General features: G+C 41.2%; 1 protein-coding gene across 6 annotated transcripts; it reads right to left on the bottom strand.

Annotated features, from left to right (window-relative positions):
- Nucleotides 1-331: 331 nt before the first annotated feature.
- Nucleotides 332-13,682, bottom strand: LOC128795731 (F-box/LRR-repeat protein 21-like). Of its 6 annotated transcripts, XM_053956753.1 has the most exons (9): nucleotides 13,553-13,682; nucleotides 10,201-10,296; nucleotides 8,660-8,800; nucleotides 8,118-8,176; nucleotides 7,315-7,414; nucleotides 5,727-6,176; nucleotides 4,887-5,009; nucleotides 4,228-4,399; nucleotides 332-3,099 (listed from the first exon to the last, which is right to left on the bottom strand). In XM_053956753.1, the coding sequence occupies exons 6-9, from the start codon at nucleotides 6,096-6,098 to the stop codon at nucleotides 2,456-2,458; spliced, it is 1,311 nt and encodes a 436-aa protein (XP_053812728.1). In that variant the 5' UTR covers nucleotides 6,099-6,176; nucleotides 7,315-7,414; nucleotides 8,118-8,176; nucleotides 8,660-8,800; nucleotides 10,201-10,296; nucleotides 13,553-13,682; the 3' UTR covers nucleotides 332-2,455. The 6 variants fall into 6 exon arrangements, with proteins under 6 accessions (XP_053812728.1, XP_053812729.1, XP_053812727.1 ...); XM_053956754.1 differs by lacking the exon at nucleotides 7,315-7,414; XM_053956752.1 differs by lacking the exon at nucleotides 8,118-8,176.
- Nucleotides 13,683-22,108: the final 8,426 nt, after the last annotated feature.

Raw genomic sequence — 22,108 nt, 5'->3', positions numbered from 1 at the left:
GTGATTTGTGGCTTTGTGACAGGGATTGAGAAAGGGACAATACTCAGCAGCCTTTTAAGTTTCCCCCTGAACTATATCTCTGTCACCAGGGTTTATAAATACACTAACACTGTTCTGTTGGCTAGAAGGAGGACTCCAGGACTTCCCAACAACTGACAAGCTTTGTCCACACTCCATTTTATGGTCTGCATGTCAGGTTTCAGGCACAAAAGTGAAATGACAATGACTACTTTGCCATTCTCCAGTTTCTCCAAAGGCTTGTCACATACATTGTTTCTAGCAGGAGAGAACCCCAAGAGCACAAAGTGCAACAGATGGATGAGTCTAGTGCATGGATTAAACCACTTTATTACACTTCCATTTGAAGCAAGCCACACATCTTGAACCAAATACTGTTTGGAAATATTTCAGTTTTGTGTTTAAATTATAATCCCCTGGATTATGGAAGTGCTCAGATCACAGCCTCTAGCAACCAGTCAGATAGATGCTTCTTAACTGTGCAACAGGCAATAAAGCATTACTCACTCAGGTGTGTGTAACCTTGAATCCAGCTGGGGACAAGTGTGTCCAAGAAAAGAGTGGTTTAACCCTTTAGCTGTTGTTTTGTGGAAGTGGGGGAAAAACTCATTCTCTGCTGCAAATGCACTGGCTCTGGCTGGGGTAGTTAATCTGCTTCACAGGAGCGAGAATGGAGCTGTGGATTTGCACTGGAAACACCACTGGTAACACGGGGATGTTTTTGCTGTAGCTGAGCAGCTCCTACACAGAGCACAGCCCTGCTCTGCTTTGTACTGCCCCAGCAGGCAGGAGGCTGAGGGTGCACAGCCGGGAGGTGACACAGACAGGACAGCTGAGGCCAGCTGACCCAAGGGACATTCCATACTGTATGACATCAGGCTCAGCATATAAAGCTGGGGGAAGGTGGAGGAATCGGGTGTTTATGGGTGACAGAGCCCTGCTTTCCTGGACATGGCTGATGGAAGTGGTGAATGGATTCCCTTTTTGGGGGATGCCTGCCTGTGTGACTATTAAACTCTTTCTATCCAGCCATGAGTTTCTCTCTTTCACCTTCTGATTCTCTCCCCTATCCCTCTGGCTGTGAGGGGCTCAGCTGACAGCCAGGGTTAAGCCATGACAGTGACAACCACCACCAGCAATTTTTTGTAGACTTTGCATTATCAATAGGAAGATGCAACAAGAGTGGCACCAAAATCATTACAGCAAAAATTTATATACAATGTATTTAAGTTTACAGTGTGCAAAATGTTAACTAAAAAATACATACTCTAATTTACATCAACTCACCATGCCTTTCCCCTTTTAAGAAAATAAATATAATACAATCTGTCTCAAAAAACAATTAAGAGCAACAAGTATTAAACAGTCCTGAATTAAATATTTCAGGATTACCTTCAGCAAGTCTTTCTCTAGAAATCAGGGCTTACACAAAGCTCTGGAAGAAACAGGTGAGATTACTACAGTCCATTTAGTCCACAATTTTAAGTGCTATAAATTCTTGATTCCAAATAGAAATGGATCAAAGTCAATTGTATTGCATTTGATCTTCCCTTCTTCCTAGCTACATTTATAAAATCCTTCTTATTTCTTAGCAAGGAAAGCATGAACAGCATTCAGACATTAGTCTTTGATTACAAAGACTTGAGTCCAAATCCAAAGCTATTCCTTAGTGTCCTGACAGTTTCCGAAGTGCTTTATTACTCACTCCAGCAATCTAGAACCAAACTTATAATTAGTAATTTTAACAAAATCTCTTTCTCATCCTTTTAACACATAAGACAAAACCAACATACTGTACAATGCATTCCCTAGTTTTGTAATCTGACAAAATTATTTAAAGTGCAATTTAAAGCTGGAAAATTTTTGTAAGCATAGGCTTATTAACATTTTATTATACTGCCATGAATTTAAGCTAGATTATATCTGATTAACCCAGGATCGTTTATTTTAATATACAAGCTTTTACAATTAAAACATGAATTATTTTAAAAAATAGCTATATAAAACATCATGACAAGTAATACTGTACTCAAAATTCTATCCAGCTTTCCACAGATAGATTTCCTAAAGGAAAATAGTTTCTCTTCTGACTAGATCAGAAAGAGTAAACAAAGACAGAAAAAAAACCCCCCAAAACCCAAACCCACTTTAAAGTAAATGGAATGCTTAAACTGAAGCTCAGAGAAGCCCAAATTCACTGAAGTTTGAAGCATCTGTAAACCACAGACATACTTTCGTAACTGTTAAGTACACTTAAATCTATTTTCTATTTCAATATATAATTAATATTTTAGAGTGTTTTGCTGTTAGTCTAATAGAGGTTTTCTCAAGGAAGAAAAACTCAAATCTGGAAGAAATTTTTCACACTTGATTTTTAAATTTTTTATTTGCATAGAAAGCGACACCCCGATTCCCCCATTTTATCCACACAGAGAATTTACCACGTTGGCATCATATCAGGAAACCACATTCTTCCAAGGTGTTTGGAGACTTCCAGATGAAGCCGATCTAAGCTGTAATCATTATCTGGAATCAGCACCTCCTCCATTATGGAAAGCTGAGTAAGCCTGCCCCCACACATCTTTACAAATTCAATAAAACCTCTGCAGGTGACTTCACACTCCCCCAGCCCCATGGCTGTTAGGTTCTTACAGCGCTCAGCAATCTGGATCAGTTCATCATCCAAAGGTTGAAGTCCATTGGCGCACACGACCAGCTCGATCAGCCTGGGGCAGTTCATGCCAATGCGACCCAGCATTGCCTTGCTCACTGCACGACCAAAGTACAGGTGTGTAACAGGTGTTTCCTCTCTGAAGAACGCATCAAATTCATCTTCATACAAGAAGAAATACATCACAATGTTGACTTTGGGGGAGTGTTTAACAAGAGCATCCCAGCTTTGCTTTTTAATGGTGTGAAATTGAACTTGTCCGGGATTTTCACTCACGACGTCAATGCGAAGGTGTTCGAGATCAACGTGTTTTTCACTTGAAAGAGCCAGCAGCAGTTCATCACTTAGTATGTAGTAGTTCAAAGCCAGCTCCTTAAGTCCATGACACTGATCAGCCACACAAAGAATGCCTGAGGAACAAAAAAATTTACTCATGAAAAGCGAATATAAGCATAGCTGATCTCTTGTAAAGTTGGCTTGAGTTTTCATGCTTATATCCAAATCCCATGAAATACCCAAGTTCTAGGTATCCCCAAAGAGTTTTGGCCGTTAACACTTCACAGTAAAAGACACAAGTCACATTCATCTTGGATCTGCATATCTCCTCATTGCTGCTCCCTATGCAGAATTTCCTCAGCTTTGAAGAACCAACTGAAATTATGTTAGTTTCAGCTGAAGTTGCCACCAGTCCCTTCCCTAATACTCATTCCTTCAACTTCCAACTATTTCAACAGTTTAACAGCTACGACCTTCTGTGAATTAAGACCTAAATAATGTTTACTCTTCCTAATCTGCTGGAATACAAAGTACATAGATTAAGTCATTTTTTGTGGACTCCAGAAAAGAGTACAGGAATAGACCAGACCTAGACTCCCTTTCCCCAGCAATAAGGTTTCAGGAGAAAGGAAGGTGAGAAGGGACCCTGAAGCCCTCTGAACTTTCAGCAAGGGTGTATTTTGATAGGAATGAGTCCTTCACCAACCAATGAGGAAGTCACCAGTCCCAGATCTGGACACACGAGGGCACTCTGGAAGGTGGAAACAGAGTCTAACACCACAGGTTTCTGAAATTTGTACACACTCGCAGCACCTTGGAAAACAACTACTGACAACTGTTATAATCTCCTTTATCCCACCAAGCAGTAGCTGATTCATGGATCAGGGGTTCTGTGGTGTTCCCACAGAACACTAGTTAGTTAAGTTTACAAATCTGCACACATTAAGGAGCACCCACTTGGTTACCCTCACATAGTAAAGCAATGAACATCATGTCTTTTGAGCATGTGTGAAAGGCTTGCACTAATTTTGAAGGCCTCAAGACCTATCTTCAGAGGTAGCACAGCAGCTGGAGAAAATGAAAAAATATCCCCAGGATTCCAGAAGATGCAGTCAAGTGAATAGCACCCCCACCTTCATCAACCCAACACATTCAGTAACAACCACCACCTTCTTCGCCTTCCAACTGTTCAAACTCAAGACTAAGTCAATGATGATACTGAGACTTTACAACTCCCTTTTTCACATACAACCAGCACTCACCAGCAGGTGAAACATGAGGACAGCTGCTCATTTTCAGTAGTTTTAGAGTATCACTGTTGTTAGCAACAAGAACCTTCAAGGAAGGATCATCAAGGGGTGTGTCATCTATCTTGATTGATGATAATGACTTGGAGTTCACAAAAACTACTGTCAGTGCTGATGCAAAATGAGCCTATTTAGAGAAATTGAAAGAGGGGAAAAGTTCTTATGAAAAGATGAGCAAAACTTCAGTGCTTTGACCTCACATTCTGCACGGGCAAAAAGTACAAAAATAAACACTTCCCATGGATCCCCTTTTTCATGTAACAAAGGATTATTTCAACATAAACGGGGGGGGGTCTCTGTTTAAAAACATGCTGCTGCATGTGACAAAATTAACCTTACACTCATTATTTATCTACTCTGATTTATCATTTCACTGTAATACATTGATAACTATGGGGATAACTGGACACAGTGACGAGCCTGAAGTATCTGAAGTTTCTCTGCAGAAAAAAAAAAATGGCCTTTATTTTCCAGAAAGTAATTCTTCTGTTACTTCAAAGTAACCAGAGACTGTTTCAGAAAAATTGCCATCAACTTAAGAACAGAACATTAAGAAAGCTAAAGTGGTTTAAGAGTGAATTAAAACATGGTAGTTACAGTTTGTAGAACTTTACCTTAGAGACATTCATAAAGCTTGGTTTTGCTGTAGAGATCAAGCCCAGTGTCTTGATAGAACAGTTCACCAACTGAGAAAGGATGTCACAGGCTGCTTCTGCTGACTCAGTACTACTATCAACCTATAAAAGCAATTTAAAAATAGTGAAGTCATTCTGCAGTATTATTTAGAAAACAGCACCATGGATATCCAAGACTGCAGGTTCCACATCTACTCAGCTCCTGATTGCAATCATCACAGGCACAAAGTGCAACACTGACTGAAAATTTCAAGACCAGAAAGAGTTCAGGGAAGCTACTATTACAAAATTTTCCTGAGTGTGACTGCTGGGTAATTCTAGTATGAACACAAACCTTAAATCTAAGTCTTGTCTTCAAATAACCTCATGTTACTGCAATACTGTAACAGTACTGGTGCTACAATACACAGTGCTATGTATGCATTTTTTTTAAATGCCTATTTTTTAGAGCCCAAAAAAGACAAAGTCCTTGCTCCGGTAAACTAATCCATTTTATCTACATGGACAACACATTTGCATCTTAAATAATGAACTGATTCAAAATTCGTAAGCCTGAAGAGTAACTTTGAACAAAATCTCTTATTTTGCCTCACCTTCCACCTCTGTTTTGCACATCATTCACTATTTCTTTACTCTGCAAAGGTTAGAGTGTAGAAAATTGGATGAAACTGTCTGCACATGGGGAAATAAAATGCTGCAGTAGTTGCATTTTTAAACATAAGACTTGCCAGGTACAATCCTTAAGGCAGCTGACACAGAACAGCCGCATCCCTCGTGCTCAGTGACGTGACACTGACCCACAGCTCATCCACTGCTCACCTTGAAGCTGACGTACTGCAGATGGTCAGCGTGCCTCTTGATAATCTGCTGAATGAGATCCGGATGGGTAGACTTTAAGTAAGAAGTGGCTGGCTGGCTAAGTTCAAATTCAAATCTCCTCCAGAGATCTGGGATATGAAAAACTTCATTCCACCTTCGACAAACAGAAGATGCCCTGGCTCGATCCACTAAAGTCAGGAACTGAAAAACACGCAGAATCACGTGGTGTGGAAGGCTGCCCCAGTCCATCGAGGTGCATGGGTCAGATTCCCCAAACCCTGAGCCATATAAACTAGTTTTTTGTTTTTTGCTTGGCTGTGATGTTCCAGGAGCTTCAGTTCCAGCCACCACCTTCTGCCCAGCTCTCTTCATGGTGAAAGTTTCAGGATGTAACAATCCAATGTATTCAAACTGCACAGGTTCCTGAAAGGTCTCACGTACAACAGGTGTCTAGAAAAACACAGAAGATCAGGGAGGAAGGGAGAAAGGCCAGTGGAAACACAGTAAGCAATAATAAGTTAAAAAAAATTAAATACAGCATGCTATTTTGAAAAGAAGCACATCCATATGTCAATATCCAGTGCACAGATGTTGTCAAGAACCTTCTCCCTCAGTATCTTTTATTTTGTACAACCTGGATTGAATCTGGAGAACTTGGACTTGTTAATTTACCAAATGTAAATTATTACTACTACAGTTTCATGTAGTAGTATTTCATAGTACATAAAGCATTTTGTAGGGATTAAGAAGTATTTAACAGCAATTTAACTTAGAAGTGAAAAATGGATTGTTTAAATTTAAATTCGGTAGACAAACTATGGAATCTACTCATGATCTCTAAAAAAGGTTTATCAACTAAAAAACCTAATTTATAAACTCCTTTTTGAAACACAGATAAACCTGGAACAGACATGTTCACAAGAGTCAGATTGAAAAGTTTTGCCCACCTTCCTCAGTTTGTTTTTTTTCTAAATAATGCCAAAGAGAGGAAAGTGTCTGTACAACTAACAGTAAAAAACTTCAGAGGCCACTTATCAAAGCAGGGCAAAGTAACTGAGTTCACACGCTGTTTTTCAGCAGGAAAAGGACTGTGACCTTGGAAATCAGCAAACTACATGGATCTACTTCAGCAAGGGATGTCTGCCTCACGAGCCGGAGCTCAGAAGAGCAGCGTAAGAAAAAAGCTCTGCTTTTACAGGCTGAAGCAGTGCAACCTAACCAAGTCCATTCTAGACTGAATTCTATTGCTCAGTCAATTTTCAACAACTGGCTTTGCCACTTCATTCTAGTAGAAGTTGAAGCCCCTTCTCAACTGTCTCACTAACCAGACCTTCTCTCTTCCCAGCCCGTGTGAAGTGAGTATTTTCAAACCAACTATGCATTTCTCAAGAAAGAACAGAGCATATATCTATTTTTACTGAATAAACTTCCATGGCAACCCCCACAGCTTGCTTTTTCTGGACTGAAAAATTTCCATAGTATCTTCATTATGGAGTGGAGGGGGAAAGGAAAAGAAAACAAAAACACCACAAATCCATGTATTACAAAAACAGCTGCCAAAATACATACTATGCTAACAAAAATTTACCTGGCATTTTCCCCAGCCTATAAAACCTGATCTGTTTGGTTCATGAGTGTCTGATGAACTCCATTTTTAAGAAAAGAAAGCACGTGTGCTCTTTGAGAAGCTGGAAAGAAAAATGTAGCCAGTTTATTAAGGGCTTTTCATATCACCAGCTTCACTACTGCTTGATTTCCTGACAAATTATCTCAATCACCAAGGAATTTATTTTAGGAGTTGTTATACATACTCATCCAGTCTATTTAAATTTCCATTAGTGATTGGAATCAGTAATATATGCAGACAGATAAGCCAGCAACTCTCTTTAAATTATATTAAATAATAGTTTTTCTTCCCTGAGTAGACACATGACTTACACTAACAGTGTTACTACTGTAATGAAGATGCAAGCTCAGCATGAATAAACATTTTGCTCTTAGACCATCAAGTTATCATCTACACAACCATGTTTTATGACTTTAGATTACTTTAAGTCCCACAACAAATGGGTGTTCCAAACCATTAAGTGTGGATGTAGTAATCAACCATTATAAAACTCTCTCTTAGAGTTGATCACAGCCTTGCTAAATTTAGCAAAGGCTAAATGCCTTTTGAGTAAAATATACCTGTTGCTTGTTTTTCTTCCTCCCTGCTTGAAAAGAATTACAGACTTGGCTGTTTACTAAAACGAAAGTCCAGAACAAAAAATGAAATTGAACACATGCTATTGTTTGAGAAGCTTCTCCTTGCTATTGCTACCCTCATGCAGATCTGCAACATCTTGGTTAAAGATAGGTTTCTGATAAAAATGGAAATTTCTCCTATCTTACCTGAAACTTACTTGGACTTCATGGGTGCTTATTTGGCTCTCACAAGGAAGCTCTGCCATCTGAGAACAACCAGAAAGGGCATTTCCCTAAACCACAGGTCAAGCTGCAGACCAGAAGCAGCACTCCAGATGTAGGAAGAGATGCAGCAAGGTACTGCTGATATACACAGCAGCTATGCTCTGCCTGCTGGAATTTGGCCAGAACTTGTTCTTGTTGCTACAGCCTTTAGAAACTGCTGTCTCCAGAATTTCTATGTTTAGTATTCCACACTACAGTCCTTTCTATCTAACAAAATGAATTCCTATTATTCAGTGTGGGATGCAGAGCCAGAAAAAGGTTCCATTGGTAACGCATTGTAACATTTTTAACAAACATGAAGCCCCAGTATTTACTGCAAAAATAAGAATCCTTATTTCATTCTGAATCCTTATGAGCAGTATATATTTTAAAGCACAACTGAAGTTGGCTAAGTGACAGTCCCAGGTGATATAACCCAGGCAGCATCCAAATGAGAGGTTACACACACACACACACAACCCTACCTCCAAAGAATGTGGAGGTTCCTGTCAAGTTACCAGCACCTTTCTGGTATCTGAACATCCATCCCACTGTTGAGTCATCCTGTATGTGTGCATGGATTCCTTAACCAGAAGGCAGGGATGGGTCCCAGAAGATGAACCAACCTGTGAAGCCACCAACCAGAGAAAAACTGTTCTGCAGTGTCTGGGAAACCCATAGAAAGGACTAACATCAACTCTGGAACCACGACTGAGACAAACAGAACCCACTGCTCTGAGGGCAGATGTGGAAGCAGAGCAACAGAATGTAACAAGCACATTTGTTTTTACCAAACATTATCTGAAAAATACCACTGAACTAAGGGGAAGGTGTAACTGTTGATAAAAAATAGGTTTTGCATTATCTACAGTTTTAGTCACATAAGCACTCTTGCAACACAGATACACCTCTGAATTCTCGAGTATTACCCAAAGAAAACTAAAAACCTTGGTAACAAATGTTTTTTTTTTTTTTCAGCCTACTTTATACCAAAACCATGTGAGTCAAAAGTTATACTTAAAGACAGGACCTCTGATACTTTGACATTTAAAGACGCTTGACTTTCAACTTTACTCACTTTTGCTCCAAAATTATGCTTACTGCACCATGATAATCTTGACAGTAAACAAACAATTGTGGCTAATAAATTGTATCTGGAAAAAAGTATATCAGTAATGTACAAATATTCTCCCACATACTAATGGAAAAGCTATCCTGTGTCTTAGTATGACAGAGTATTTTGGTGCACTATGAGAAAATAGACCCAAACCCCCCATGTATCCAGTTACCAATTTCACATTATCTGAAGATGCTTTAATGGAAAGCTACAAGAACAGCAACATCCACCTCACTAAATCATGACAGATTTTAGAAACAGAAGGTATTTACCAGGTATTGTGTTCAACCAGTAATATCATCTTTAGGAACCTTCCAATACTGAACTTCCCTATTCTTCTTTAAAAATGGGACAAGACTTTAGATTCTCCCAGGTCATATCACCATCTTTAGAAAAACTACCCAGTTAATATCAGCTTTCCAGATTCCAAGCTTAACAAAGGTGTATTATACATTATTTATGAATACATGAGAAGTAGCCCCCATCTTCCACACAAAATCAAACCCAAGTACTGCAATCCGTGCAAATAATGCTGCTGCTCAGCTCACACATCAGAAAATTTAGAACTGAGTAGTCATGCTTGTCTATAAAGAGAAAGCTGATATTAATCAGTAACTCTGTGGGTGGCACCTGAAGAAATCTGTCATTTATGGTGGCCTTGTATTGCAGAGTCCACAAATATCACATATTCTCTCTCCTGTGAAGTGAGCAGAGTCTGTACAGCACACAGAATTCATTTTCATAAGTACTGTCAGTATCTAACAAATAAAAGGTTTATAATGCCACATATGAACAGCATGCTTAAATAACATTACAACTAAGAGCACAAAACACTAAGATGCAATTTAAAGATTCAACAGAGAAGTGTATTAAGTTTATAAGCCACATATTTTGAAGCAACTTTCTTACCTAAAGAATGCTTCCAAGTTACAATAGGCAATAAATGAGTGAACTGAGGCAGCTGCAGCCATGGGGCACTCACATGCATCTGTCTGCTTTCCCCTCCTGTCCAGATAAAATGCCACAAAAACCTGCATTAGTTTTGGAAAAAAAATAATTTCATATTACATCCAATGCAAAAATGATGGGGAAATACATTGACATCAATTTCTAATTTTTCTTGCTTTTGTAAAGGAGCTTGAGGGGATCATCTTAACACAAGGTAGCTTATCCCACAACACAAATATTATCATGGAAAGAAACATGAGGTCAGATTAAGTATAAAAGCGATGGGAAACAAATGTTGCAACTGCATTTACATTTCTTGGTCAACAGTACAATGTAAACAGCAAGTTATTCAGTATTTGCATTATCATTATCACTACTAGTGAATCTTGGTAAACAACACTGTAGCTACTAAAGTAATCTAAGAGTCATGAAAAACAGAGGAGAAAACCCACCCAAATGTTTTTTCCTGCCTTCTTCCCTTCTGTGGCAAGGCTGTCCAATGGCCTGGGGAAGGGTGTGATGAACACAGAGGCCACAGGGCTCAGCTCCCAGCACAAACGTGCACAGCCCTCGCCAGCACCTGCCCAGGCCTGGCTGCAGTCACACGGCAGGAGCTGCTCCCGACAACAACAAAGCACCCAGCCACAGCCACCTCCCTGTTTATGAGCTCCCAGGATCCAGGTGACAGCCCCGGGCCACCTGGGACCATAGATCACTGCACCAAGGGGTTCAGATTAAAAGTCTCTTGCCTCCCTCCCCATTATTTTCTTTTAATATGACATTACAGGTAAGTTTGTGTTTCAGAGTTTTCCATCACATGTAATCATTCAAAGCTTTACCCCCAGGAACATCACAAAGAAAAGTATTTTATAAAAACACAACAAAACCCTGAAATCTTTGTTGTAATAAGGTTCACATTGCTTTTACATATCCCATCTTGGGGGTGGGGGATGAGTACCCTTCCACCTGCTCTGAACTCAGGATTTCAGTGTTCTTCCCCACATTCCTCATGTGGCCACAGGCAAAAGTAATTACTAATAGTAAACTGACATCTGAAAATCAAGGAAAGGACAGTAATATCCTTTTATAGTAATAATTGTATCAAATATAGGTAGTCAATAAAGACTACCTATAATGCTCAGCAGGCTTCTGAATTTCACAGAGATGGGACTGGTTACCTGTAACAGCCAAATAACCAAGAGCACCCCTGAGGAAGAGAGCTTCTCTTGAACAGACCTGTCCCAAGACCCCTCAGAAGAGAAGGAAGTTCATACTTTTACACTGCAGGTAAGAACTAGCAGATAATAGATTTTAGATAATACATTAAAAAAAAAAGTTACTGGAAGTGACTGTTAACAATAGAAACGTGATCAGGTGTACATCTAATGTACATCTGACTGTCTAAGGCCAAAAGAACCATCCAAAGCAATGTAAATGTTCGCTTATGTAAGCAGAAATGTATATAATAAAATATTACAGTTATCAGAGATGCAATCAAATACTGTTGTTATGCAAACAATAGTAAATTGTTATCTAAGGTAGTTATCCAAATGATTATCAAAGATAAACAGCAGCAATAGAGTCATTGAAATGAAACACTTTGATAACTGCTGAGGTTCACCAAATCTATTCATATCCTCATTTGTATAAGCAAAGTATCAAAAATCGGTGCACGGCCCCCATACAGCTGTACCTGTGATCCAGTACTTTGACAGCTGCACATTATCCTACTCAAAGTACCTCAAATGCACTAAAGCCAACAGGATTCAGAAAAAAACAAGTTAATTAACTGTTTCTGCAACTTATCTTGCCAACAGAGCTGGTTAAATTAAGCTAAAATTAAGACATTGAAACCTCTCCCATGGCATGGGAGCTTGGTGGGGAATTTGAAAAGTGGTTAGCAGTGGCTCTGTTAAACAAGCCTTCAGTAGCTTGTTCACTACTTTCCCAGGCTACAACATCAGTTCAAAAAAATGTTTTATTACTGTAACCAAACATATCACAGATCCAAGCCACAAAGAAACTACTTCCTCTGATTTCTAGATTTCCCTTCCAGTTCTTAATACCGGGACTCAACAGGAATTAATAAAACACCATAAAATCAGGTTTCTAGTAGAAACCTAGCAACCAAACATAAATGCAGCAAAACCTGAGTTCCTTAAAAATAAAAACCCTCCAAATAACCAAGCTTGGAAATATTCTGGCATAAAGCAGGCATCTTTATAAATAAACTTTGACTTTCTAACACCTGGAAATTAATGTTTACGGACCTGCCTTACACGGCTGAAATACTGGGCCCATTAATCACAGTGTCTTTAAAGAAATCGCAGTTCAGTGACAGCACCCGAGGCCACCCCCTCACCAAGGAACTCGGAATTCAGAGCCTTTCTGGGGAACAGGAGCAGCACAGGGCAGGCAGCCCTGGAAAAATGCTGCCACCACAAATTCAACCACCGAGTATGGTGCAAAACATAGGGAAAAAACACATTTTAAGCCTAATTCTCAGAAGATCTAGTCCTTCAGGATGATGAGCTCAGAGATTAAGCTTCTTCTTCATCTAGGGCATATCAGACTTTTAATAGGTGGCGTTTTTGCTTCTGAAGAGGATTATTTAGTTTTTTTAATCAGTCCTTATTTTTGTCAAAACTGAGCCTCTAACTCAAGGGATTTACCACATTTTTGTGTTTATGACAAACCCTCAAAATTCTAAAAATAACCACATTCAGCTTAACATCTTAATGCTTGCATTAATTTTAACTGAAGAAATACAAATACATTGCCCCTTTTAGTACCGTTTCGGTGGTGAAATTTAGATACTGGATTTCGACTGATGCGTTATTTTTAGAAGAAAGCAACCCACCCTTGCCCAACGCCCAGGACCCCTCGTTTTACTCAATGACACATCTGAAGCTGCACAGCTCTTCAGAAAAGCTCTCTTGAGGGTTCACCTACACGCCCACGGCAGGAACGAAAAACAATTGTTACTTCCATAGGTTTTCTTGAAACGTTCCTACCGGGCTTGAACAATCCACTGAAGCTCTTTACACGGGAAAATCAGCTCGCAGGCAGCGCGCTCCCGCAGCTCGGTGAGAGCTCCCGGGATGGCACAAACCCAGGGTACCGCACACCGAGCCCCTCACGAGGTTCGGCGCTCGGGGAGAATTTAAGTCTCCAGGCGCGGAGTGCGCCTGTCGGTCTGTCAGTCCGTCCGTCTGTCTCCGCAACCCGGGCCGCCCCCGCGGCCTGTCCCGTCCTCCCCCCGTCCCCCGGCCGCCGCGCAAGGGCCGGTCCCCGCGGCCGCCCCGCCGCTCACCGCCGCCGGTGCGCGGCTCCCTCGCAGCGTGAGGCCGGGCCGAGGCGCCGAGCAGGGGCAGAGCAGGGCCAGCACCGCGCTCAGCCCGCAGCGCCCGGGACACGCCGAGGGCGGAGCCGCGGCCCCGCCGCCCCAGCGCAGGCGCCGGGCGAGGCGGCGGGCGGCGGGCACGTGACGGCGGCGCCATTTCGCGCCGGGCGCCCTCGGCCCGCGGGTAAAATGGGGGGGCCGAGGGGCGCGCCTGGGGCCGGCAGCGACCGACAGGCACCGACAGCCCCGCGGGGACGGGCTCCGCTCCTGGCCCTCGCCCGCAGGGCAGGAGGCGGTTGGTTCCCCCTCACTAGGCCTCCATCTCAGAATCACACAGTCATTTACGTTGGAAAAGACTTCTGTGATCATGGAGTCCGACCTGTGACCGAACAGCAACTTGTCAAACGGACCGCGGCACTGATAGGAGGGATGTGTGCTCATGTCTTCCCGAGCCGTTCCAAGGCTCAGGGTATGGGTGTCACCGTCTTCGAAATAGGTCTTAATGTTTCTACCCGCTTCAAGCCGTAGGTTTGTTACAGAACCCAGACAGTTTGACTCCTGAAACAGACAAATGTACAAGCCTGAGTTCCTGAACTTCGGGGTTAAATTGCAGCTTCAAGGGCGAGAATGCAATATGGGGTAGGCGGCTGGGGAAGGCTGTGCCTTCCTATTGCCTCAGCTGATGGGGAAAGGAAGAGGACAACGTGTGGCCAGGAGTTTAGGATAAAAGGAGACTGTGCCCTCCGAATGCTCTAGAAACAAGACCCCACGGGCATGTGCCCCAGTGGACTCTCTTTATTGGAATAAAGTTGCAGGGCTCTTCTGTCTCCTTCCTGGACACTGGCTTTTCCTACTGTGATTTTCGGTTCAGTACTGAGTGTTACATCTAGCTTTTCCTTTAACACCTCCAGGAATGGTGATTCCACCACCTCCCCTGGGCAGCCCATTCCAATATCTGATTACATGTTTTTGGGAAGAAATTCTTCCTAATGCCCTGGTCCAGCTTCAGACCATGTCCTCTTGTCCTATTGCTGGTTGCCTGGTCACTGACTCCCACCTGGCTGCACCCTCCTGTCAGGGACTTGTAGAGAACAAGAAGGTCCCCCTTGAGTTCCTTTATCCCCAGGGGCTGTTCCCTCCAGGCAGAGCCATCCCCTGCCCTTCCCATGGGAGCTAGGCATAGAATCATAGACTCAAAGAAGGATGGCGTACAAGCAGCTATTACTGGTTTTCTAGCAATCTTTTGGCCAAAAAGGGCCCTATTCTGAACAGCAATGCTTTCCCTGCTTGCTGTGTGTATCCTCTCTGGGGCCTCTCCAAAGCACCTCACTGCGAGAGGGCTGAGCACTGCATCATGTTCAAACTGCAGATGCCCAAAGTGTGCCTTTTAATGTGTTATCTAAAGCATAATTTTTAAAAAACCTTGCAGATTTGATCTCTGCAGACACACTGCCTAAGAGTTCATCACTAATCAGTGCTGCTTTATTATTGTAGTTATATCTTGCTGTATCTGAACAACGGAGCTTTTATTACCAACTGCAAAACACTTGCAGCCACAGATTTCCTGGATCTTGCATGCAACAATTATTTACCAATAATAAGCCTTTATATAATTCTTTTATTAAGACGTAATGCTAAATATGTGCAGTGTTTCCATGGTAGATTATATCTGCCCTACATAAAACCAAAGCTAGCAAAAGTTAACTGACTATTTGTGTGACCTCAAAATACAGTTTATTCCCACCCATCTAAAAACCTAGAAAATAAGCATGTCGAAAGGCTAATGAAACAAACTGAAAGGAATATTTGTCGTACAGTCACTGCGACATCTTCAAATTCCTCAATTCCTCAAATCATCTTCATTTTCCTCAAACAGAGAGACAAAATGCACCACACTCTTAAAATCATTATAGTTTAGAAAATCTACCAAAATTACTCTTACCTATATGGTTCTTGACTGTTTTATTCAGAGTTTACAGGAAGTAGAAGATAAGGTTCTAGGTAAATTTTTCAAGTATTTTGTCCCTAGTAGATGATTTAAAACTGATTTTTTCAGTATATACTGCTATGAAAACCATCTTCAGCTTAGTAGTTACTCTCTGTAGACAGTAGTAGAGGATAGATTGTAAACAGAGATTAGTGCAGATTTGCAGCTACTATCTAAATCCACCAGTCATGGGTTTCTCTGGTGCATTGCCAATAACCTTTGGGCTGCTGTGCAGAAACAGGTTCAAATGTACTTTAGAAAGATTCATATAGGTTAATCTCTGGGGCTTTCTGTAAGACTTTCCTGTTTTGATCTGGTCTAGCAGAAACACATTTTATACCTAAATTAAAATGGACAAGTATAAAATAGTATAGAAGAATTCTATGCATTTTATAGCTCCAATGCTTACAGGTATATATGAATTAAAAAAAAAAAAATCAGCTATGCATTTGACGGTACTGGAAGGAAGTAGGCACAAACATGGGCCCACCCAGGAGATTCTGTTTTCTACTCATACCCCAGGGGCCTGACACCAGAGCTTGGCATCTCCAAATCCTTCATGTCATACACAGGATGCAAAGATGAAGGGAAGCTGCATCACTGGGATCACAGAACCACAGAATGGTTTGGGTTGGACAAGACCTTAAAAGTCAGGCTGCTCCAACCCCGTGCCATGGGCAGGGACACCTTCCCCTAGCGCCAGTTGCTCAGAGCCCCATCCAGCCTGGCCCTGACGCAGGCAGGTGCACTGGATACAGGCCCTGCTTTCCTAAGCCCTTACTGCCCACGTCAAAGCCACTCACAGTCAAGCTTAGCCCTCCTCCTGTGGTTGTCTCTCCTCAAACCAGATTTACAGAAAGATACGCTTCTCGTGTTTATGGTGATTACGGGAATGTTTTGCATAGTAATTCACACAGGTTTCATAGTGCATACTCTTTCTGCACTTTGATCAAGAATGATATTCAAATTTTTTATCACTGGGCTTTGAAGTAGTAATCAAGAAAAATAGTTTGAATAAAGCCATGAGTTAATTAGTATAAAAAGCATTCAGGAAATCAAAATTTCCCTGAGACCAAAGAATGAACATGTGTCAATTCCGAATCAGTATGCCATGAACTTGAAAGCTTTACAAGGACTGTGTGAAAAGTCTAGAAATTACTGGCCATTTCTTAACTAGTTTTTAACAGACAGGCTGCAAAAGTGAGAGGAGATAGTTCAGAAAAAATATTAAGGAAATTAGGATGTTTATTGTAAAATCAGGCAGGAAGCCATACAGGAAGTACATTGTGCTGTACAAAGCCAGTTCATACAGAGAAATCTCAAAAAGAACTCCCCACCAGCTTTTTTGACACCCATACTTTGGTATAGCTGAACTTCATTGCAGAACTTACACATTTTAATGCAAGCTCCACTTCATTGTGATCATGATTTTGACAAATCCATATAACCAAAAGACACAAGTCTTGGGTGAGTGCTGTCTTCAGCTCTTGGAAGATCACAGAGAACGCTGGTGCTGGGCTACAGCTGGAGTTTCACACAGGTCCCATCATTTCCATGCTGAAGGGTATTCAGGGTCAGTCTTAGCTTGGCTCTGAAAGCAGTTGCATTTGTATCAGTGTGCTAAGCCAAATAATTCCTATGTTGTAGCCATTCCTTTTAAAAGTTTAATTATACTTCTTAATTTAAAAGCCAAATACTTAAACTTTGTGATCAAACTCTGCAGCTTTAACAGTTTAAACCTAACACTGCAGACTGGAGCAGTGAAGGAGACCCAGAAAGTGGGTTAGTATGTCGTGTTTGCTGGAGGCTCGTGAGCTGCTCTGCTAGACACCAGCTGCTGCACAGGCAGGCAGCAAGAAACAGCCTGTCTTGGGAATAGCAATCACCCAAGTTATTTTGTAAAAGTCTCTAGTGTACACACTGAACCTGAAATACAATTAGGAAGACAATGGCTTATCTATATGCCTCTTTGCAAAAGGCTTCCTTTATGAGGTAAAACATGGGTTTATATGAGCAAATCTTTATGAGATGCGCTTTTAGAAATGCAACAGCAGTCTAATATTGTCTCTCCAGAAATAAGCATGAATCACTGAAGGGAGTAACTCTAGGTGTGTTGCAATCCAATCCCATTGTTTAATTCTGTCATTCTGTAAGATGTTACATTACAGTTTCTAGATATATATTTATGTTAGACATACATTTTAGACAAAATTGTTAATAGGTACAGTTAACAGTTCCCATCAAACTGCAAAACAAGATCAGAAAATTCTTGATAGAGGTGTTATTTGTCTTTTCTGTGGAAAGAGCCATCACAAAGGTGTATTAATAATTTATAATTTGTCTGAAAATAAACTGTGTGAAGAAACTGCTGTATTCCTGTGGTGTACTGTAGGCCTGCTGTTCAAACCTCATTGGGCCAATGTGTTTTATTCTTTAATTTAAATATATAGATATATAATCTCTTATCTAGCAAAAAAAAAAAAAAAAAAAAAAAAAAAAAAAAAAAAGTTTTTCAACCATTAACTTTTTGAAGAAGGTTCCAGTATGATAAGGGCTGGCTGGGAGCCAGGGGTCTGGCAGCCAGCTGGGCAGGGGTCACCACCCAGCTGAGCAAGGCAGGTGCACAGGTGACAGCCGGGGTCAGCCACATCATGGAGCAGGTCCCTGGGGGTGTGGCACGTCCACAGTCAAGGCAGGTCAGGATTCCTGGCCAGCCTCAGGGGTGGCAGTGGCTCCAGCACGAGCTCCTGCTTTGCTCAGGGAGGGATTGACAGGCCAGGGCTGAGCTTAAATGGGCACTTGGGGCCCTGGGGCAAGGCTGGGGGTGAGGCCTGTGCTGCTCAGGGCTGTTTGTGCCTATTAGGTTATTAATGTCTTAATGCTGTGACACTTTCAATGGGTAACTGCCCACTAATCTGTAGAGCACAGGTTATTTGATCCTCTGACTCAATACTATCTAAGCAGAGTTAAAAATAACCTGCCAGATAATTCAGCTTCTGTTTATTGGTGCTGGTATAGAGATCACAGTGTCTGACCTGAGTAATGAAATCCTCTGGAACGGCCCTATCCACTGAGGTTCTGATAAATATGTTTGAGTTGAGCACCCGACAAATTGTCTTTAAGATGCCATCTTTAATACTTTTGGTTCTGATTACCCTCTTTAAGAAATATATGCCCTTGACACTGAGAAAACACAGGCCTTAGAGAGCTAAGGGTGTACATAGCAGGCAGCTGAAGATTTGATTTGATCAGAAAAATAGCTGATAAAAGAAATACTTGATAAGTCAGCACCTGATGTAGAGGCAAACATTTTGAGCTTTATTACCAGAAAAAAATTTTGTAGTTTTATAGCTGAGTTATAGCTTGACAAAGCTGCTTATGAAGCCTCCAGAGCCCTCTTGGGAAATCTCAGAGCAGGTAAGAAAATTTTGGGTGAGGATGGTGTAGACATACAAGACCATGCTTCAGATCAGAGGAAGGGATTCAACAACTGTGCAAATTACTCTTCAATCCTATATTGCAATCATTTATGCTCTCTTTATGTCCTTATCTTCTTTTTCTGCCTTTGCCAAGTTCTGGGCTTTTTTCACAGATTTGAGAGAATCTGTTCACCCAGTTGGCAGGAGGAGGAAGTGGGTGTGTTGCCATTCCTGTGCCAGGAAGGGAAATTCTAACAACAATAAAGGCTATAGAAGAGATATCAACCATTTTCCTCCACCTTATTTGGATTTTTTCTGTGAGGCCTGGGATTCATGCATAGATAAAATAATAATTTTAGCTTTAGCAACCTCATCTTGTGTTTTAATTCATTTTACTGACAGTCTTCTTTGCAGACATATTCCTGTTCATTCTTTTCTGTACTATGCACAGATGGTGGGTTTTTTTTTAATTTCTTTTTAATGTTAGAGCAACGGCTGATGAACAAAAAAAAAAAAAAAAAAGCAAAACTGACAGATTCTCTGCAGTTTGTATTGTTTCTTTTCTCTCTTAATGTGTTCTCTTAAACACATTCTGTGTGTACTTTCAGGTGTTGCTATAACATCACTTGGTCACAAGAGGGAACTCGCATATCAGTCTGTGGTATTTATTTTTATATTAGAACTTGGAGGACTCTGCAGACTGATAAAGAGATACTAGGATATGCATGTGTGCCAGGGGTGCAAATGTGCGTATATACACATCTACGTTTATTTATATATTCGTGCCTTTTAGTTACCAAAGAAGGGAAACCACTCATAGAAATAAGGAACAATAACCCTGGCAGGCATGGCAGTAGAAAACAGCCTTAGAATGGCCCAGAAATAGCTTTTTTTATGCTCATGGGTATATATTTACACTCATAGATAAATGCTCATGGGTTGTGGCTTATCTCTGTTCCCACTGTGCTGTTCTGTAAATCTCAAAAACAGTACTAATGGTATGAGGATGGAGCAGAACATTCTTCCTCCATCAGAGCCTGACCAGCAGGGATTATTCTCACCAAAAAGTTTGAGCAGCCCTTTATTTGAACTATCTGCTCTTCACCTCTTCAGAGAGTCATTTGCTAGCCAAAACTTGACAATACTTGGGATCTTTTCCAGAATTTATGATATTTAATGTACATGAATATTATTTGATTGTTAAATGCATTTGCTAAAGGAGAAGACTTAAATACTAATTAATTTCCAATTTCTACTAGGTGCCAGTGGCAACATCATGGATTGTTATTCAATCTGCCCAAGGTTCATATTTCTAAAATAAATTAATTTATAAATCCAGAGCTTTCTAACCTGACAAATAATGTCCTCAGAACTTGGTGTCCACATCTTCCTACACTGATGTTCCCAACCAAGCAATTGCCCAGTAATTCTGCTACTGTATTTGCAGGTTCCTCAAAAAAAAAGCACATGTTAAATCTCCCTAATAAAGTGAGCACAGTATGGGAACTTTTCTTTGAACCTTGCTGCTGCTTCAGTCCAGCTCCTGGAGAAAACAGCCTGTGCACAGCTTGCAGTTGAGGATCTGGGTTTGCTGCTATCTGAGCTGTAGATGCTCAGGGTGGTTGGTTTCTGATGCTGTTGAGTAGGATGGGAACAAAGAACTCCAGATCAGAAGGCTAAGAAAATGAACTCTCTCCTTTATTTCAAATGTACCGCTCTATATATAGAGAACCTAGAGAAGACTAATTTCATTGGTCTTAGAGTAAAAACATGTCACAGCATTGGTGTGCAGTGAATGACACACAGTAGCAGAACATATTTATAAACAATGTGAATAACAAGATAGATTAGAGAATTATTTACATTCTTTCCCAACTGTTTCCCAGGCTCTCGCCTGGTTAGAAAACCTTTCTCTTTCTCTCTGACTGACCTGAGAATATCCACAGGTTTCCTAGGAATAGAGTTCAGCTTCTTCTGTGAACATGGACCACCTTGTTTCAGCCCTGGGGTGTGTCTGGTCCCTCACACATATTTTTTAAGCACTGCTGTCAGATTGTAGTGGCCCTTTGGCTTATTACATGGCAGTGAAGCGCTGCAGTTCCACAGGAGCAGGGGATAGACCATCAGGTGACACTTGCAGCACTCAAGCAAACTGCTTGGTTTGTCTGTCAGGTGCATCATGTCCTTTTTGCATGTTTTCCATTTTGTCTTGTGACTGCTTGAGTTCCTTAGCTCCCTTCAAGTGTTATTTCTGTGCAAGTGCTACCCTTCAACTACAGCCTTGTGGAGAAGGTCCCCACCGTGGCTGGAGACGCTGCTGCAGAGGCAGGGGGCGTTGGGCTGCACATCACTGATGTGTTGAAATGGGTTTGGGGCCCTTTGGGAAAAGGGGTGTCCTGCACCAAAGGGTGACAACTAGAAGAACTGCTGCATATTTTGGAATCTGGGAAGTGATGTTTGGATTCAAGGAGCCCAGAGTTGATTCTGTTAAACTGGTTCTTGTTTATTCAATGAAAACCGCTAAGGATAGAAGTCAGCTTTCCTAACCTAAACTTGCTTACTGATCTATGAATCACTGTTGATATTTGTCAGTTTTGAGAGATAATACAGCTCCCGGTCCTGAAACTTCTAAGAGAAGATGATGCATAAGTAATCATTATCTATAATCTCTAAATTTTATTTATTATAGAGTCTAATTATTTATATAATTGCACCACACCTGTGTATCATTATCCTGTTAGTTTGACTTCATGGGATAACAAAGTTTGCACAATCTAATTTTCAAAATCATGAAAGACTGGGATTAGTCCAGGAAAACTACAAATAATGTTAGACCTCAAGCCAGGTGTAGCAGCCAAGAACATGTCTCATGCTGTTAGAACTTACCACATCCTTTGAGAGGAGGAGGCTCTAGGGAGACCTTATCACTCTCTACAACTGCTGAAAGGAGGGTGTAGCCAGGTGGGGGTCAGCCTCTTTTCTCAGGCAACCAGCTGATGAGAGGACATTGTCTTAAGTTGCTTCAGGGGAGGCTTAGGTTGGACATTAGAAAGAATTTCTTCCCAGAAAATATGATTAGGCATTGGAATGGGCTGCCCAGGGAAGGCGTTGGAGTCACCA

Source organism: Vidua chalybeata, chromosome 15, assembly GCF_026979565.1.
Source record: "Vidua chalybeata isolate OUT-0048 chromosome 15, bVidCha1 merged haplotype, whole genome shotgun sequence".
Classification (NCBI taxonomy): domain Eukaryota; kingdom Metazoa; phylum Chordata; class Aves; order Passeriformes; family Viduidae; genus Vidua; species Vidua chalybeata.
Note: the sequence above shows the minus strand (reverse complement) of the source record. Positions and strands in the feature narration are given on the sequence as shown.

Bases quoted from the DNA above. Each gene is read 5' to 3' on its own strand.
- LOC128795731 (XM_053956751.1), bottom strand. From the start codon at position 6,098: ATGAAGAGAGCTGGGCAGAAGGTGGTGGCTGGAACTGAAGCTCCTGGA. The intron at 5,010-5,726 runs GTGAGCAGTGGA...TTGCTTTTATAG, and splicing joins TGCAGTACGTCAGCTTCAAG to GTTGATAGTAGTACTGAGTC. The intron at 3,100-4,227 runs GTGAGTGCTGGT...TTTGTTCCTCAG, and splicing joins TCCTCATGTTTCACCTGCTG to GCATTCTTTGTGTGGCTGAT.